We start from the raw sequence: 20,427 nt of genomic DNA, 5'->3' as shown, positions 1-20,427 counted from the left end.
TAATCAACATTACCATCATCTGCTAATACATAGGTTAAACCTTATATATTGTTCTCTTTCCATTATGGAAAATCACTCTTACATATGAATAGGATTCATTGTGGTGTTTCCATGTATACATATAGCATGCACTGATCCACAGATTTAAGGCAAATCTCATCAAATCTCAATGACAGTCTCATGGAACTAGAAGGAAAAAAAATCCCAAAATTGATACAGAAGCACAAGAAACTCCCAAAGGGGGTGGGGAAGCTGAAGGGCATCACAATTTCCAATCTCAAAGCATACTACAGAGCCATAGTAATCAAAACATTATGGTAGTGGACACATAAACCAACTGATTCTGAATGCATATCCCAGAAATGAGCCCATGTAGATTAAAACTTTGAAAACTACCTTTAGCTTCTTTCTGTCAACAAATCCATTTCTACCTCCAAAGTGTATCCCGCTCCTGTGATGATATATTGTGTACCCTAATAAAGCTTGCCTTGAGGATCACAGGACAGAGCCAGCCACTAGATTAGACATAGAGGCCAGACAGTGGTGACATACCCTTAATCCTATCTATCACTCGGGAGGCAGAGATCTGTCTGGATCTCTATGAGTTCGAGTTCACACTGGAAACAGAGCCAGGCAGTAGTGATACACACCGTTACTCCCAGTACTGGGAAGCCTTTAATCCCAGGAAGTGATGGCTGAGCAGAGAAAGGTATATAAGGTGTAAAGAAACAGGAACTCACTCTCTTGAGACTGAGGATTGCATAGAGGTAAAAACTACTGGCTAGCTTGCTCTGGTCTCATCTTTCACACCCCGCTATCTGGCTCCATGTTTTTATTATTATGATGATGATGATGATGATGATGATGACCTTTTAAGATTGGTGTTACATGTTCCCAACTCCTAACTTAGTTGGCTCTGAGCATCAGCATCTCCCTACTTCTGAGTTCCCACTATCCTTGATTATCTTCCATGTCTAGATCAGAGAGCTCTTGCTCAGCCACACTGGCATTCTGCAGGTATCCTTGTCACCCCCAACAGGAAGTCCAGACTCAACACAGCATCGAGCCTTCCTCAGGCTCCTCACGCCTGCTTTGTGAGAGATGTTCTAATGAGCTCATCTGAGACTGTTTACTTCAGTCCAATCCCAGGGACGAACAACTCACCCCTCCCACAGTCCAAGGGCTCCATGCCTTTACTCTGTGCCTTGGATCTCTCCCCTTGCTTCTTGCCAACCTGCAGGAGTCTTAATTCCTCCACATCCAATTACAGTACAACCTCCTCTAGCTCCTCCCTACACATTCCAGAAGGACATGACCAACTGTTCTCTATGCAGACCACACAGATCCTGTGAACGGTACTCATTCGTTCCCACCTGTACTATTGACAGCTGCATCTCTGTCACTGAACATCTCTTTTGTCTCTAGAAAGATACTCCACTCCCCTTCATGCCCTTCCAACCACACAGCTTCGTAAAAGCTTCTCTTTCTTAGAGTTCACTGAGCAGTTGTTATCTACAAGGCATTAGGCCAAGAACTGCAAGGGCGGGAGGAGAGAAAAAAAAAAATGCAACCCCTTTCTTCAAAGGACTTTTTAATAGAATCAGTGAGGCGTGATGACAACTTAAGCAAGGGAGATGGCTGTGGGGGTGGAACTGGGTGGAGGGACGTTCTGAGAGTGGAAGGAACATTCTCAGTGTTCCCAATGAGGGCACTGGTGTTAGGACATGGAGGGAGGGAGAAGGAAAAGAGAAGAAATCTGCTTTGAAATCCCCAGACTGGGCTGCAGTCATTAGCAAACTCCCCCATCAGTCTGGTCCATCTAAGACTTCCATCCCCCACAAACCAGAGGCATCTTCGTGCAAGACTGGTGGTGAAACTCCCCATTTGAGTGCCTGCTGTTCAGTGAATCGAGCATCCGCTAACTGCAGGCTGATGCTAGGAGTTATGGAGAATACCAGTTTGTAGACATGACACAAACCCCAGGAAACATCTGGAGAACAAAAAAGCAAGAACATGCTGTGAAAGTGCTAGGGAGCGGGAGACAGATGAGGGTGTGATCAGTATGGGCTGAGAGTAATCTAAAAGAATTAGTCAGAGGAGGCGACTCTTCAGTGCAGGCGCTTGGTGAAAAAAAAAACTTAGACAGGACGTTCCAAGAGAACTCCAAGATCTTCAAATCCTGGGGCTTCTTCACATTATTTTCCCAAGTTTCTTAGTTATCCATTCATTCACCCAACAAGTATGTAATAAGCACTTTGACAAAATACTGTGTGTTTACTGAATGCCTTCCATGTGTCAGGAACTCTTCTAGACACTGGGATACTGCATTGAACAAGAGACCTTAAGTCACCCAAGCTCCACAATGTAATGGAGATGAGTGAAACTGAGCAAGTCCAACACAAGGTGATGGGAGCGTTTTTGGGTGCAACCTCTCAGATCTCAGAGCAAGGATTTACAAGCCCAAGGCCCAGGAGAACATCACCAGGAGATGAAATCTAAGGCGGAACTCCAAGGCTATAGAGGAGTTAACCAATAAGAGGGGGCTGACCCTCCAGCCAGCACTTTGGGGTGCAAAGGCCTGGAGTTAAGAGAACATCTGGCATATCCAAGGAACCAACACATACTCAAGATGACTGTGATGCTGAGTGCAAGGAAGGAGGGACGGAGAAAGTAGGCTAGGAAGCTAAGCAAGCCCAGAAAAGGGATCATTTTCCCAAGGTGTGCCTGGGATCTTACACCTGTGTGTAACATGCAAGTGTGTGACACATGTACCTCACTTACTAAGGACATGATACATAGCTGTTGAAGACTAGATTAGTGAGACTAGAGGAGTCCTGAAGCTCCTTTGCTGAGGACTTGGACCTTTTGATCCCACATGGAATGTAGATGAAGTACTCTTTACTCCAAATGCTTGGGACTAAATGTGTTGCAGATTTTGTCTTTTAAAGCAGTCCTGTGCATAGAATGAGGCCTCTTAGGATTTTGAGCCAAGTCTAAATACAAAATCATTTGTTTCTTGTACACCTTACCCATGTAACCTAAAGGTATTTTTATACAACATTTTAAATAATTTCTTCATGAAGCATGGTTTCATGGTACGGACTTCTCCACTTGCTGGTGTTGTATCTATCTGCAAAAAGTTGCAGGTATTGGAGACTTTGGGTTTTTAGATTAGGGATGTTTAACATGCTTTTGCCCCAGATACTTTATTACTGACAAGAGGCATTCCCTCACAGTGGCACCAAGATGGAACCTGTGAACCCCTCCTCTTCCCTCCTCCAGCCCCAGGAAGTCTCTGATCTTGATAGACTTACTCAGAGTCACGTGACTTGCCCTAACAGGTGGAATGAAAGTAGCTCTGCATTAAAGTCAGGGTCAAAGGTTCTCAGGTGTTATGGCAAACCTTTTCACCTGGGAGTCACTGGGCTTAAACTGTGAAAGAACAGCCTCCATGTCTCTTAATCCCAGATGGAAAACAAACTGCTGTCTGATCCACATGGGCAGGGCTATTCCCAAATTAAATTATTCATGACAGTATTCCATAGATAGATAACAGCCTAGGAGAGAAAGGGAGGATAAGACCTGCAGGATGCCTCAGCCTCCCAGCTGAGGGGCCCGCCCTCAGCCTGAAGATCTGAATTCAATCCTCAGGACTCCCAAGCTGGAACAAGAGAATCAGCTCCTGCAAGTTGTCTGACCTCTGCATGCACTGAAACCACACACACACACACACACACACACACACACACACACACACACACACACACACACTCCTCCACCCCTACCTCATCAACTAATTTTTTAATAAGACAAATGTTCTAGAGAGAGAGTGAACTCTAAACTCCCTAATAAGAATAGAAAAGTAAGTTCCCCCCTTTTTTTTCTTTTTGGTTTTTTGAGGCATAGTTTCCTTGTGTAGCCCTAGCTGTTCTGGAATTTGCTCTGTAGACCAGGCTGGTCTCGAACTCAGAGACCCACCTGCCTCTGCCTCCCAAATGCCTGGATTAAAGGGATGTGCCATCTGGCTCAGGGGTTACAGCGTTGGCTGCTCTTGCAGAAGACTAAGTTCAATTCCCAGCACCCACGTAGCAGTTCACAACTGTGTGTAACTCCAGTTCCAGGGGATCTGACACCCTCACACACATGCAGACAAAGCACCATGGCACATAAAATAATCATAAATAAATCATTTTTTTAATTAAAAAAATAGAAAAGTAAGACAACTGGGGAAAAACAAGCTGAGCTCTTCCTTTGGACAGGCACGTTGTCTGGTTTTCTATGTCACTTTTGTTTTGTTTTGTTTTGTTTCCAGACAGCATCTTGTGTGTCCCAGGATGGCTTCTAACTCTGTACATAAACTTGAACTTCTGATCCTCTTGTCTTTACCTCCCAAGCGCTAGGATTATAGGCATGTACCACCATGCCCAGCTGATGGGGTGTTGGGGAGGGAACTGCCTGTTAGACAAGCCTTCCACCAACCAAGATACATCCCCAGCTCCTTCTGAGTCACTTAGTTACCTCAAATGCCAGCTCCAGAGCAGCCACCTGCCACTTGTCAGAGTGAGCTGGCAGGCGCCAGGATGTCTCCAGAAACGGGGAGAATGTTCATGAGCACAAGGTGCTCTGCTCATTATCTTAGGACATGGCCAGCCCCCCCCCCCCCAATTAACACTTACCTCCCTGCTTATGACCAAGAGATCATCTCCTGATTCACTGCAGACTCGTGTTCAAAATGTAGAGGTTAGTTGGTTTCTAGGCATAAATGACAAGGCAGACACAGTGTCTAATCAAAGAGTCCGAAATTATATCTGAAGTCATAATAGCAGCTAAGCATTCGCTTGGCAGAGAGTATCTGAATAGAGCTTTGCAAAGATCCTTAAGGCTGTTGCTAGGTTAGGGCTGTGTGTGTGTGTGTGTGTGTGTGTGTGTGTGTGTGTGTGTGTGTGTGTGTGTTGTTTTATATATATGCTCTTCAGTGACAAATCTTCCCTCACATAACCAACATGTGCAAAAGTCACTGGGCTATTGTTTCAGAGGGAGACATAAGAGAAGCCTTCTTGTATGGCTTTCGAGGAAATCCATTTCATGTGTTGCATTAGTCATATGAAGCACAGCACTGGTGAGGAAGCTAGATGCACCCATATGTGGCTGGCACACAAACAGCATTGGGATCTTCTTCATGAGGCTAAGCCTTATGGGGTCCAAAGCTTCGTGTTTGCTGACTACTTTTTCACACCTACTCAAAACCCATGCATAGGCTGAGCAGCTCCAGTACTTGTAAGGGCCCCTATCACTCCTACTAGAAGTCTAAGGGAGAAGGGGATGTGGCTGCCACCTGTGTGCTTCTGGATTCAGGCAGCTGTGGGAGCATGTCACTGAAGGGGCTCTCGAGCCACAGGTGATAATTCTCCTGCTCCATTAATGTGGTATGGAACTAACTGGCTGCCTCACTGTCCCTTTGTGGACCCTTGAGTGACAGTTGGTTCTGATTTAGTATTGTGTGCCATTCTGAATGTTCCTAGCAGATACAATCAGCTAAACACACACTAAAGTCATGGCACCCTTTTACTACACACACACACACACACACACACACACACACACACACACACACGCTTGAGAAATCCAGCCTTCCCCGCTACAGTCCTGAGAATATACCTAGATTTTAAGCCAAGCTGTTTCCCTCTACCCTCCTCTCCCCATGCATCATTCACGCTTTTATTTTGCATTAGAAGCTTAGTGATCATGGACTTCGGCTCTTGCCTGGAGTGATCCTGTTCGCATTTTATTCCTTGCACAGAATAGGAAGGAGGTTCGCTTGCTTTGCGCAGAAGCTGAGCTACAGGAGAAAGCAGAGCCAATGTGATTTATTGAATGAAAGCACTGGACACTTACCAGCAACTTGTTCCTCGGCTGCCTCGAACAGCTTCAGCTGGTAAGTCAAATTTATTGTTGTCTTTCTCCATGTATAAATGGGGGGCTTTCTCAGTCATGGATGATTTTTTAAATGTGTGTATGTTAGTGTGGTTTAAATGATATATGTTATTTAAATATGTTTTATATTTAATATTTAATATACATATATATATTTTAAATATCTGCATCTTCCAAAGTTCGCTGCAGGTGGTCCATGAGGAATATGACTAGGCAGGTACACAGTGCTCTGCTGAAGTGCATACACAGCCATGTGGAGCAGCCAGGATAAGGGTGGGGGAGGCTGGAGGTTCCTTTCTGACAAGTGGGCATTTTCTTTGCAGCAAGCTTAGTCACATGAAGTGCTTGCATAACTGATTACCATTAGCTATTAAAAACATAAATGACTGTTTTGTGGTAGAAATCATTTTTCTCTCGGGTTACTGAAGACCTTAGAAAATTCCTGTTGGATCAGGGAAAGGTGGGCCCCATCATGCTGATGACCCAAACTCAGGCAGGCTGCTGCCCTTGAGCTAGTGTGCAGGCTAGGCATGCAGAGTGTGAGATCAGAGATCTGTCCGTCATGGGCCAGCCTGTCCGTCAATCACATGAAGACTGTAATAGTGAAGATCCTTGCCAGAGTAACAGAGTAGACACTCATTTGGGGTCTTGTTTGACCCTCTGCTTTCCTATCTCACTGATAACTGTTGGCAGGGAAGATCTGAGGTGTGGCATTGTATAAGTGTCTTGTTGCCTATGTCGGATGTTGGTATGTCTGTGACCACAAGTGGGACCACTGACATTCAAAGACAAGTCTGTTACCCTGCTGGCTTCTGAAAATCCTGACATTCACTTGCCTTCCCCACTTCCTAAGTAAGATGTAAACTGACCTCTGCAGAGGGGGAAAGGGAATGGAGAAAGCTGTCCCTTAGCTGGTCTCCTTAGTCTTGTTTGCCCAGCTACCCCGAGGCTTTATGGCAGCCTCAATTCATCTCCGGTGAGTTCAGAGTCCATATAAATGTCATAGGGAGTTTAATGTCTTTGGTGCACTCCCTCTGCTGTAGATCACTGGCCACTCAGCTGAAGCTGTGGCCTCGGGTGCTGACAAAGATGGATGGTGTGAGAACAGTGAGCAGCAGGATTCTTCAAATAAAAAACCAAAGTTGGGAAATCCGAGAGATGGGTGAGGTTCCTCCTAGTTGAAAGGATCCCCAAGCCACTCCATCACAGAGAAAAGTCTTTCTCCCATGTGACTGTTGCTGTTTCACAAATGACATCATCAGAGATGGAAGACGACAGAATGACCGATTGGTTAGACAACTGGTAAGAGGCCGGAGAGTAGAGTGTGTTTACTAGATCAAACATGTTGGACAATTCCCTTGGCATCCCTGCATATCCATCTCTCTATCTCCCTGATTCCTGGCTGTTTCGAAGTAGACATGCTAAACTTGGTTAACATAGCCATGGGACACTGCTTTCAGCTCTGTCCACAGTGCCCTTTTCCCTACACTCCAACCACCAGAGACCCATAGAGTGTGCACAAGAGGACTAAGGGTTCTGGGCCCTTTTCCTCCTCTGAGGGATACAGAAACTCTGATAGAAGCATGGCTGCATTTGGTGTAAGAGAGAGCAGAGTCGAAAAGTTACATTTGAAGAAACTCAAATTCAAATAAATACAGTTTATCTTCACATTTTTTTTTCAATGAGTTGTAACTGATTTTCTGTATGCATGACTCCAAAATCTCAAGTCTTAAGTGTTTTAAAAGAAATATGCAGGTGTTGTATTGGGGGAGGCAGGTGTGGATAGAACTTACATGTATAGAACTTACAGCAACTTACAGTTGTTTGGTTATCCAATATTAGCAGTTACAGATATACCATAATATGAGGAGTTCTAGAGGTCTATTTTGGCCCCTAACAAACTATCTCTAGTATTAAGATATGTGAAGTCATTTTCCTGGAAATTTGGTGTTTCTGGGTATTTCTGCCTTTTAGAAAATACATTTTCAGAAGGAATAACTCACTAGCCATTGATCCCTTCCCATGTATTGTTTTAACCTCAAGGGCACCCAAAAGATGGATGATTGTGGTATTGATTATTCTGCTTTCTGTTTACCTCTTTCCAACCTCCATGAACTGCCTTTATAGTTACCTCACTCTTGATCAGAAAAGCAGGTAATATTTTAATCATGCTCTTACCTTCTTTCTATGGAATGCCTGACAATACCATCTAGAGCAGTGGTTCTCAGCTCTCCTAATGCTGTAACCCTTTAATACAGTTCCTCATGTTGTAGTGACCCCCAACCATAACATTATTTTGTTGCTACTCCATAACTGTACTTTTGTTACTGTTATAAATCGTAATGTCAATATTTTATATGCAGGATATCTGATATGCGACCCCCAAATGGGTCAAGACTCACAGGTTGAGGACTGCTGATCTAGATTCTTTACAGAGCTTTGAGAGTGACACAGGGAAGAACAGATTCCTGTCCTCTCTATGAAGCTCACACTTTGGCATAAGTAGGGAATTAATGTTTAATAGGGACACACTTTGTGTTTGTGAGAATATTCTAAAGACAAATAGTGGAGGTGGCTGTGCACCACTGAAAGTGCACTTCACGTTGCAGAAATGGTTTAAATCAATTTTATGCTAAGTATATTTTACTACAATAAAGGAATCAAGAAATACCCCATTGTGTTTTCTCTTAGATTTCTTGTGTGTGTGTGTGTGTGTGTGTGTGTGTGTGTGTGTGTGTGTGTATTTATTCCTTATTATTTTCATGTCTTTGTGTGTGGCCATCTAAATTTAATTAGGATTGCCTGGATGTGCATGGGTAAGAGTTGTTATATTTATTTGAGCAACAGCAACTTACCTGTGTCTACACCACTGAGGAATATGACTCCACTTCCCTAAACAACCATTAACCATTATGATTCCCCAAGGAAGGATGGGACATAGGAGCCTCTCCCTTCTGTGTGATGGAATATTGATGGACTATCTTGGGTGGGTAACCACTGCTACTGTGAGTTCATAAGTTCAACAGCATGGCATGTAGAGAAGACAGCTTTTCATATCATTCCTTCCCATCCTTTGGATCTTACAGTCTACTCCTCATCCATGATGTAACCTAAGCCTTAGAAAAAGTGAATGTCCTGTTTAGGGCTGAGAACTTCACAGCCACTCATTCTCAACATTTTCATCAGTTAGGAGTCTCCATATTAACTACCCACCCACATCAAACAGAAGCTTTTCTGACCAAATCTGAGAGCTACACTAGTCTATGTGGATATGCAAATATCTAGAAGGCAGTTTGACACCATATCCACATAACAAAGTAACATCAGTAGGGTCCCTGCTATGGTTTGGGACCTCCATGCTGTGGGCTTGTGACTTACAGCACCAAGCATGCATTCTTCCTGTGTAGTGCTTTAAAGATCCAACCAGAAAGCACTGGTGACCTGTAGTAGGAATCTTAAAAGTACTTGTTACTGAAACTCAAACCCGAGGCCAGTTACTGGGGTGAATGCTGGAAGATCAGAGACACAGAACAAGCCACAGTTTCCTCACCTCGCCAGTCCCTCAGCTGGTTTTGTTTCCTCAGACTGGAAGCCTCTGAGTCCTCATCCCAATGGTTCTCAGCTGAACTGTGTTGCTCCAAAGCCTGAATGCTTCTCCAGCCAAATGCTTAACTACATGCTTTTTTCTCCCCTAATTCCTGGTCCTCACGCCTTATATACTTTTCTCTTTCTACCCCCACTCCCTGGGATTAAAGGTTGTGTTTCTGGGATTAAAGGTGTGGGTCACCATGCTTAGCAGTTTCTAAAGTGGCCTTGAACTCAGAGATCCAGCTAGCTTTGCCTCCCAAGTGCTGGGATTAAAGGCGTGCACCACCGCTGCCCAACTTCTGCTATGGCTTACTCTTCCCATTTTCTAGCCACCATTTTTGGCTTTGTTCTAGTGGCTGTCTGTTCTCTGACCCCAGATATGTTTATTTCTGGGAACACACAATATTTCAGGGAACACAATACCCACCACAGTGACCCCTACAGTACTAGCTCTGGGCCTTTTTCAAGAGATTCACATTTGGTTGTCTCTTCCTAACATTCCCACACTCTTTCCTTTTCAAATAGCTCTCTGGCTACTACCACATTCTCTAAAGATGCAATTTTCAACTTTTGAGGAATGTGTGTTTTTACTTTTAATTGGCGTGTACTAATAAGTGTATTGAGTACAGTGTGAAATCCCTGTGTACATATGGTATGAATAATCAGATGGCTAAGATAATTGATGCATCCATCGCTTACAGGTTTCTGGTGTTCCCTGCTGTACACAGCTTAACATATTTGTTCCTTGTAATGTGTGCAAGCCCCTGGATATTTCAGCCCTGCTACCTCTCCAGGCCTCTTTCCTAAGGTCCATCCATGTACAGTATAGCGGATGAAATGTACCACTGCCCATGTCAGAGCCCAGAGGCTGTCCATCCTCCACTTCCAGCATGTTCTACCAGCCCATTTCTACATCATTTCCTGTCTCTACATCCTAACCTGGAGTGTCATTTCTGTTCTTGCTAATCATTTCTCATTCATCGTTCAAAATCATTTTCATGAGTCACCTTCTCTGACCCATTTTTCTCTGGCCTTCTCTTTTCCCATGGTCACCTCCCGTCACTTACTTCGGCCACTTACCTCTCTGTGGTACTTCTCTGTCTCTGGCCTTTTAAGGGAAATGTTTAGAGGTTAAGAGCTCAGTGGGAGGAGGATAGGGGAACCCATGGCTGATATATAAAATTAAAACATAATAATAATAATAATAATAATAATAATAATAATAATAATAATAAACTAAATAAATACGTAACTAAGCACAAAAAAAAAAGCGCTCAGAGGCAGACCCACATTGCTTGCATTTTAATCCTAGATCTGCCCTTTAACAGAGCCTCAATTTATTGCTACTAAAATGAGGATAACAGTTCTGCCTTCAAATGACTGTTAAGAGACTCGAGAAGTTTGTATATGTGAAAAGTACTGCAGTGGACTAAATGTTATGTCCCTTCAAAATTCAGACAATGAGATCCTAACCATCCAGTTAACAGTTGCCTCAGTTAGGGTTTGCTATTGCTGTGAAGAGACATTATGACCACAGCACCTCTTAAAAAGGAAAACATTTAATTGGTGCTTGCTTACAGTTTCAGAGGTTTTAGTCCATTATCATTTTGAGACACAGCAGTATGCAGGCAGACACGGTGCAGGAGAAGGAGCTGAGAGTTCTACATCCACAGGCAGCAGCAGTCTGTGCTCCACACTGGGTGTAGCTTAAGCATAGGTGACCTCAAAGCCCACCCTCACAGTGACACAAATCCTCCAATAAAGCCACACCACCTAATAGTGCCACTCCCTATGGAGGCCATTTTCTTTCAAACTGCCAAAGCACCAAGACCAGGAAGACAGAGCTCTCCTAGCTGGAATTAGTGTTTCTCTAAGAGACCGAGAGAGCTGGCTGGACCCTGTCACTACAAGGACACAGAAATAAGGCTGTGTCTATGAACTGGGGACAGGGACATTGAATCTGCAGGCATCTTGAGATCTTGGCTTCCCCAGCCTCTAGGACTGTGGAAAATAAGTTCCTGTTGTTTATAAGTTACCCAGTCTGTTCATATGTTATAGCAGCATGGATGGACTGAGACAAGCTTGATTCTAAATACTGTCCAACTTTCTGAAACTCCTGTTGAGTATATGCTACCATTCTCTCACCACAGTGTTTCATGGCTGTGTGTCTGTCTCACTGCCTTTCCTTCTAGCCCATGAGCACCCTGGTAACAGCTAAAGTAACTAGGCTTGTGTAGGCCTTCCCCTTGGTTTGCATTGAAATGTCTTAGAAACTAGACATTTCATAACTGTGGAAGATCATATCTACTTTCTCATGGGTTCCCAGGATCACACACAGGATACCTAGGTTACCATATAGATCGTCTGTACATATATTTTGAACTACAGAGTCACCATTAATTATTGTTTGATCTTCTTCCCTATAAACATATGCTTTCAAACTAAAAGTCAGGGCCAACAAGATGAGTCAATGGGTAAGGGTACCTGCCATCAATCATGACAATCTGAATTATACTCTCAGGTCCCATGTGCTTGTACATGTGAACATGTGTGTGCGCACACACACACACACACACACACACACACACACACACAAGTGTAACTTTGTAAAAATTTTAAAAAGCAGTGTTCCTCCTGAGTCACCACTGACATTTCAAATATATATATTTCATTTCAAAGGGCACAGAGACTAGAAAGGCAGCTTCCACTGTTATATGTCAATACTGTAATAGAGTGGACCACCCCTTAGCAATCAAAGACACACCTGTCATGTTAAGAGCGGGTGGAGAATGGATGGGGTCAAACTTTCTCTTTGGTCTGATGACAGGCAGGTTGAAGTGGGAAGGTCTCAGTTCACATAACAGCCTAAAGAACAATATTTCCTGAGTTGAATATGTTCCCTTCACTGAGCGTGTCTGCCACCCAGCTGTCAGGAGTGACTAGCACTCCAATTTCTAATATGCGGTGTCTTGAAACTACGTCTCACCCAAACTGGCTCAGACGACTTCCAAAGGACAATAACACTGAAAACTTTCCACAACCAAGCTCCGGTGAAACAAAGATTCATAACTAGGACAAGAAATCTTGACTTTGGAATCCAGATCGAGCATAGAGAAGCTGCTAGGCAGCTGGACTAAGTCACTATAGCAATAATAATAGCAGAACTGTTAGAAGCACAGGTCTTGGAGTCAGAGTTCACATCTTACTGCTCTATTTTCTGGTTGTAAGGTCCTGGATACATTATCTAACCTCTCTGGGGCTCAGTTTCCTTGTTTCTAAAGTAATGATAAATAACCATTTATTCCTCTTTTAACTAAGCTCACGGTGTACAATGATGAAGATTGAATGATGGTACTTGTATCTGTCCAGGGATGTTGATACGTTTTATTCCTGTTTGATTACAATTGCCCCCATTGTCTATTGTGAGATAAATGTTCATGTCATCAAAGCCCAAGGCAAAAGGGAAACATAAACAAGAAGAAAAACAAAGTGAGTTGGGATTGTGTTTAAATACTCAGCGCTTCATGAGAAAACTCAGTTGGGGGCTCAGAAAGATTGCCTAGAGGTGAAGAACACAGGCGAGCTCTTCTAGAAGACTGTGGTTTGATTCCCAGCACTCACAGAATAGCTCATACTAGCTGTAATTTCAGTTCCAGGATTTCTGATGCCCCCTCTTCTGGCCTCTGTGGGCATCAAGCACATACATGGTACAGACATGCAAACAAAACACCCACATTGCAACACATGAGCCTCTCATGTTTTTCCTCACCTTGCTCCCATCCCTAGGCATGAACATGATCTGCTAGACTCAGTGATATGTCAGAGCTTTCCAAAGCCCTTTATTTCCAAACCGTCTCATTCCCAAAGTTCAGAGCAATTTAAAAGACTTGTTTAAAAATGCTGATGTCTGCTAAACAACCACCACAAAAACAAATACTCTAGAGGAAGAGGCTCATTGCTCTTGGGGGGCTGCAAGTCAAACAAAAAATGACAAGCATTCTGAGAGGCTCTCCTAGGGAACAACCAGAAAGATCAAATAATGATGCTTCTAAGGGGGTGGAAATGAAATGGTGAAGGACCACCAACCTTATGGTCCCTCTACAGTGGCTGGCAGTCTGCATATTGTTTTGTTTTAATGAGTGCTGGTTTTCAAGGCTACCAGACACTAGGAAAGATGAGAATGGGGCAAAAGAAATTAGAATGGAGCTTGATACTTGTACTGAACTCAGCTCTCCACCTTAAATACGCAATCCTATTTTGTCTAATTTTTCAACGTTTTTAGATTCGTCTTTATTCTACTTTATTCCCTTCTAAGAGCTGAAAGTTCTACATTCAGTTTCTATTTTAGCATAAGTTACTATACAAATCCAAAGTGAAATAGCTATATTGCATTTTTCTATCAAAATAAAACAATGTACATAAAACCAATTTTTATGTACATGGACCATGTTTAAAGCCTATAAGAAAGATGAATACTGATGCTATACCCTGGTGTCTAGTTTTGCACAAAGACTTAGGATAACTTAATAGTTGCTGCTATTTATTGCCAGGCTACAATGCACAAAAAGAGGTAGCAATTACCATTTCTTCATCAATTTAATCTTCATAACTCTTTACCCAATATTATGTCATCTATTAATATGTGGTAAATAAGACCAGAGAATTCAAAGCAGACATCCAAAGCCGCATCTGCTGTAGATACCAATATCAGGAGTCAAGCATGAGTCTTTTAAGTTCTAAAGCTTGCCCCTTTCCATAAGAATGAAAAACCAAGAGCATCATTGTTGGTGGAGACATTTCTGTTTCTAAGGATAGACAACAGAACTTTTTCTTTCTCATTCTCTCTCATCTGAGAACATTTTAAATATAGAGAAAAAAGTGAAAAATGTAAAGATGGATGAATGCTTGAAGAGTGGAAACGTGCTGATGACTAGCCTGGAAGAAAGGGTTAGCTGGGGAGTAAGAGGAGGAAGTCATAGAGGCAGGGAAAGTCAACCTCCAGTGACAGAAAGGGACAGATGGGAGATGCGTAAGGGTAGGTGTCATCAGTTAGAGGGCAAGTGGATGGAATTCAATCAAACAACAGGAATTTATGTACAGGACTCCTGGGCATTGTGGGAGATACAAAAAGAATGTAGAGTTATTTTGGGAAAGATAATGGTATAGGCAAGACAGATGGCTTGAACTAGGGGTGTCAGTGCTGAGGGAAAAGTCTAGAGACAGAAGGCAGAATTAAAGAGGTAGAGCAATCCCCATGTGGTAGCCTGGAACCTGGACCTTTATGGAAAGAAATATTAACAAAAGCCCTGTAGTTGCTATTGAGTCAAAGATAAAAAATCTGTAGATTGGAGAGAAAGAGGACAAATCACCAAACCATTCTACTTCTGCTTTGAATACAATTAAAAGGCCTTTAAAGATATATAAAAATGCACACACACTCAAGCAGTGCCATGTATCACCTGTCCAATGTAAGAGTGTCTGCTTAGTTAAGACTGGGTAGGGACTGATGGCCATGACTAAGACTAAATTGGGTTCGGCCATCTCTTTATCTTGGACGAAGTTGCAAGTTAGTTTGAAAAGGTGCCCAAGGACATTTCAATGTCATTATGGTGGTATTCCATTTGTTGGAGAGAATATAAATCAAGGGGAGCTGGTACAGCATTACAAGTAGAAGATGTCATTCAAAATGTGACAGGGTAGGAAGGCATCAGTGCTTTTTCAGAGAATTCAGGGCCTGCTGCCCCAGAGGCTTCAGGGAGGAGAACATACTTTGCACCACAATGTATAGACTAGCAATTCTATTTTTGCATTTACCCATCGAACACACACCATACACCAGGCAAGCACAGACTTTCTAGCCTCCATATTTCTATAGCAATACCCAAATTAATGGTGGGTGGATTTAGAAATGGCATACCTGACCTCCCAGAAACTGACTTCAAGTGTGATGGGGGGCGGGGACCCACTAGAGATTTTAGGAGCAATAGTCAAGTACAACTTGAAGAGTGCTAGGCAGGAATAGAGGACGTCTGCCCAGGGTATCCAAGGTAAGCAGGATCAGTCCTATAGATAAAACGTCCCTGAGCACACTGGGATAGTTAGCCAAGTAGACAAAATTAGATTCCCAATTTGATTGTTACTCTCAGAAGAAGATGAGTATGCAGAAAAGAATGGCACTTTTTTGTTTTTTGTTTTTGTTTTTTGAGACAGGGTTTCTCTGTGTAACAGCCCTGACTATCCTGGAACTCACTCTGTAGACCAGACGGGCCTTGAACTTAGAGATCCACCTGCCTCTGCCTCCAGCATGCTGAATGCTGGGTTAAAGGCATGCACCGCCACTGCCTGGCTGAACCACACTTTCTTATCCATCCAATAGAGGTCAACATCTAGGGGGAGGGAGTTTAAAAATAGTCTCAATTATGTATAACCACGATTACACATACCCCCTAGATACAGCACTGAGACTCTTTCCTAACTGAGTGAGATACCAAGGGTTTTAAGTGTTCGTGTATAAATGGATATTTCGTAGAGTAAATGGGGTGACATTTCATTCCTGTCACCAATCAGTTCTGGAGCCATAAAATGCTGCTTCCTTTCCCTGGGTTTCCATTTTCTCCTCTACAGCAGGAAGAAGCTGGGATTGGTGATCTCTGCAGGCCTTCCCAGCTGGAATATCACATTTGGATCTGAGATTTCCAGATGGTTCCTGGAGGTGATAGAGTTCTTTGTGGTGTGTAATTGCGTTGTGTGTAACCATCATGCATGCTGTTTTCCTCTTCCTAGGAACTGCCGCTTGAAAATGACCCAACAAATGCAGAATTTACATCTTTCTCAGTCAAAAAAGCACAGCGCTCCATCATCTCCCAATGCTGCTAAGCGCCTGTACAGGAACCTCTCGGAGAAGCTGAAGGGCAGCCACTCATCCTTTGATGAGTCCTATTTTAAAAGCAGAACGGATCGGCTGAGTCTCAGAAAGACCTCCATGGTAAGAGAACTCTTTCTACTCCCACGTCAGTTCCATTGTTCAACAATTTAATGAATGTTTCATTTTACACATAAAGTCCATCAAGACAGGAAATATATATATGTATGTATGTATGTATGTATGTATGTATGTATGTATGTATAAAATGTTACATTAAGTTTGGGTGAATGGAAGGCTTTTCCCCTCTCTTTTTCTTAATTTCTTTCCTTAGTTTTTTTTTTTTTTTCACTACCAGACCAAATAAACAAATCTCCAAAATAAACAGCTTGAACAGATAGAGCTGTGGACATGGGGGTAGATTGCTTGACTAGGATGCACCAAGTCCTGGGTTCAATCCTCAGGCCCCCAGCAACACACACACACACACACACACACACACACACACACACACATGCACACACACACACTCAGTTTGGCAAATATCAAATGTTTCAGATCACATGGACTTCCTAGGAGTACCAGTGTTCATTTAAATAATAGTATTAAAATCATTTAAAGGTTTCTGATAAATATGTGTGTGTGTGTGTGTACATATACATACTTCACATGTGTTTCAGAGGCATTCAAAATACAATCCAAGAATAGAATTCTGTTTATTATATAAAGAAAGAGGACAGAAAAGGCCAGCAAAAGAAAATAGAGGGAAAAACAAATATCTATACCAAAACTCTAGGCAAATATACTCCCTGAAATGCAGTATTATATTCACCTTTGAGTCCCCAGGCAATCAAAGCAGGAAATACAATCGGGTGTGACCTCCCATTAGTTGATATCTAAAAGTGTATCAGTCCATCAGGAAAAATGAACATCTTCCTGTTGCTAAATTACGTGGCCTGTATAGCTGTCATGGCCATTAGTCCATAGCCAGCGGCATACAGCATATATTACAGATGTTCTCAGTAGTGTTCAGCACTAGCTGTGGGTCAAAGCAGCAAGCATGCATTCACATGATCGATGAGATTATTTGTGCAGGGAGGTAAGGGCTCCATGTGGTATTAAAGCAGAAGAAAGTCCTGGCCTTCACAGATAGACACAAACAAGTTAGAGTTTGGAGGAGGAAATCACTTAAAAGGGATAGTAAATGTGGCACGCAAGAGACAAGAGACACCAATCACCATAAACAAAGGCACACTGGAGACAGGGCAATGTTTTGATTTTGAATTCATTTGTTTTCTAATATGGTTTCCTATTTCACACCCATCTCCTGGGAGGGCTTAGCTGGGGTTAGGTTGTGACCTAAGTATCAGAAGCCCTTCTGTTTGGCAGACTGTAGAAAAGCAACTTCTCTGTTCAGTACGGTGTCTTGCAGCAGGAGGACAGCATACCAAAATAGCCTTCTCCTCTGGGTCCCTATTGTCAAAATAAGCATTTGCATAATCGCTTCATATTCTCCCCAGGTTCCTATGCTGCAGTATGCACTCATCTGAAGTGGACTGGCAAGGCTTGGATAGGGAAAAATCAATTTTTGATGAGACTAAAAATAAAATCGTCCTGCCTAAACATTCGGTCACTGAAGAGCTTCCACATATTAATCAGATCCCAGCACTAGGTCAAGGCCAACAGCATCCCAACAGCTCTGAAAGCAAAGTAAATCTTAGAGAAATAACGCATAAATGTAGAAGTAGGATGTGCCTCCATCTTCCCTGGTGAGCTACCAAAAAAATAGTATTTGTGAGAATCCCAGAGATCCTTTTTGTTTATTATTGATCTTTTACAAAAACTTTTTCAAAAGAGTCATATTGTCCATGCCATTTTTTTTTCTGTAGATGATTTAGCTCTCCTGAGAAAACTACTTCCAACTCTGTACCAACCTGCTTTTCTTCTTCTCCAGAATTTCCAGGGCAATGAAGCCATGTTTGAGGCTGTTGAGCAGCAGGACCTAGATGCTGTACAGCTCCTCCTCTACCAGTACACACCAGAAGAACTAGATCTGAACACACCAAACAGCGAGGGACTGACACCCTTGGACATTGCCATCATGACCAACAATGTGCCCATTGCTCGGATTCTTCTGCGGACAGGGGCCCGAGAAAGTCCACACTGTAAGTAAACCTAAACATAAAGGCCCATATCGTCCACCAGACCTTTGCTCTATGTCACCAAAATAACCGCTCAGGAATGGTTGATGAAACACAGACCCTGAAATCCTTTATGTGTTTCCAAAGACTTTCTTGTAAAGATCAATTAGTGTTTATCAGTTTAAGCACTTAATTGTTCTCTAAGGAAGACATAATCAATGTTATTGAAAGGAAGCCTCTCCAAATGGCTTTCCTAACAATTTAATCAAAGCTTTCAGGTATATGGCATCTTCGAATGATGATACAAAATTAGGAAGTGTTTGTAGGAAATGGATGAGCAGTTGATTGTGTCTCTGCATGCACAGTTAGTGTAGGGGCTTTACTCAGACACTCACAAACACTGAGTAAAGACTGTCCCAAGTCTAGAAATGCAGTGACAAACTAGATAAATGCCTGAATCACAGTAGAGCACTTGCATCCTAGTGGAAGAGATTCCAATAAGCAAATGAATTGATAAACTACAACATAAATTCAAACATTGGTAAATGCTGTGAAAAAGAACACAAATGAGTAGCAAGAGGTTCATAAGGAAAGGTGTTGGTTTTAAATGCTGGGCTTTGACTCTGTGAAGAAAGGTCATGAGGCATGATAAAACCTAGTATCAGAGCTTTATTAGGAGGGGGAGGAAGGAGGAGGACAGAAGAGAGAGTGGCCAGGCCTGTTGAAGAGACATATGAGGAAAAGGGAGAGAGCGGGGAGGAGGAGAAAGCAGAAGAAGAGGGGAGGAGTCTGTGACCGGCCTTTTAAGGATTCCCCTGCACGTGCACACTGTAGGCTTACGGAGCTATGCCATGCATGTGCCAACTGCAAGACCATGCTCCACGCATTGTGCAATCACGCAGCACATGGATTATGTAGGATGGAAGAACCCTTGCTTGGCTACTGAACTGCACATGTGTGGTCATACAGCTGGATGAGTGGTCAGAATCCTAACAGAAGGGTCCATTTTAAATAGGGTTAGGAAAGAGAACCTTAGCTGATGTGGCACAGTGTAACTAAGTCCCAAATGATATAAAGTAATTACTCATTAGATGTGGGATCCATTCTGGGAAGAATCAATGATAAATAGAAGTCTCAAGATAGTAAGAAAGGAATCTAAAGTACTGGAATAGAGCAAATAGAAGTGCGGATGAAGTCACCAGGACCAGATAGTAGATTCTGGTAGTCATGCTACAGTGTGTTCCTCTAAAGACTGAATGTCATGGGGAAGCAGTGGCATGATCTGTGAATGCTGTGGTCTGTTTTACTTTGCAGGGCCACTGTGATGCTCTGTGAAAGGTGAACACAGGAGAGGCAGGTGTAGAGGTGGGACAACCAGTCAGGGGCTACTTTATTGAATGATCCATGGAACAGGTGCTGGTTTCTGGGAGTAGCATGCCAGTAATGTTGACCAGAGACAGATATCAGACAGATGATAGATAATGTAGACAGAGAGATGGATGGTAGATGACTGTAGACAGGTAAAGATAAACAGATACATAGACAGGATAGATGAGTGACAGATGATAGATGGTTGATGAGTAATAGAGAGATAGGTGATAGAGATGATAGGTTATTAACAAAAGGAAAGATAATAGAGATACAGATATGGAATTCACACATCACAAAATTCACTCATTAAAAAAAAAGATGTAATGTTGTTTAGTAATGCAAAACCAGGTAACCATCACCATAATCATTGAAGAGCTTCTTTATCACCCTATAGAAATTCCACACTCTTGACTCCTTGCTCTTTGACCTCCTCCCCATCCCTAGCCCTAGGAGACATCAACAGTCGTTTTGTTGTTGCTGTTTTCAACAATTTGCCCCTTCCAGACTTTTCCTACAATGGAGTCTTACGCA

At 42.7% G+C, this 20,427-nt stretch overlaps 1 protein-coding gene across 2 annotated transcripts in view; it reads left to right on the top strand.

Annotated features, from left to right (window-relative positions):
• Positions 1-20,427, top strand: part of Ankfn1 (ankyrin repeat and fibronectin type III domain containing 1) — a 384,629-nt gene that overhangs the window by 225,952 nt on the left and 138,250 nt on the right. For both annotated transcript variants that reach the window (XM_036197222.1, XM_036197223.1), the window contains exons 3-5: positions 5,801-5,935; positions 16,306-16,507; positions 18,339-18,549. In XM_036197222.1, the coding sequence (XP_036053115.1) occupies positions 16,322-16,507; positions 18,339-18,549 (397 nt within the window). In that variant the 5' untranslated portion in view covers positions 5,801-5,935; positions 16,306-16,321. The remainder of the gene's footprint in view (positions 1-5,800; positions 5,936-16,305; positions 16,508-18,338; positions 18,550-20,427) is intronic.

This window comes from Onychomys torridus, chromosome 8 (genome assembly GCF_903995425.1).
Source record: "Onychomys torridus chromosome 8, mOncTor1.1, whole genome shotgun sequence".
NCBI lineage: Eukaryota > Metazoa > Chordata > Mammalia > Rodentia > Cricetidae > Onychomys > Onychomys torridus.
The sequence above is the reverse complement of the archived record's forward strand: the minus strand, read 5'-3'. Positions and strand labels throughout refer to the sequence as shown.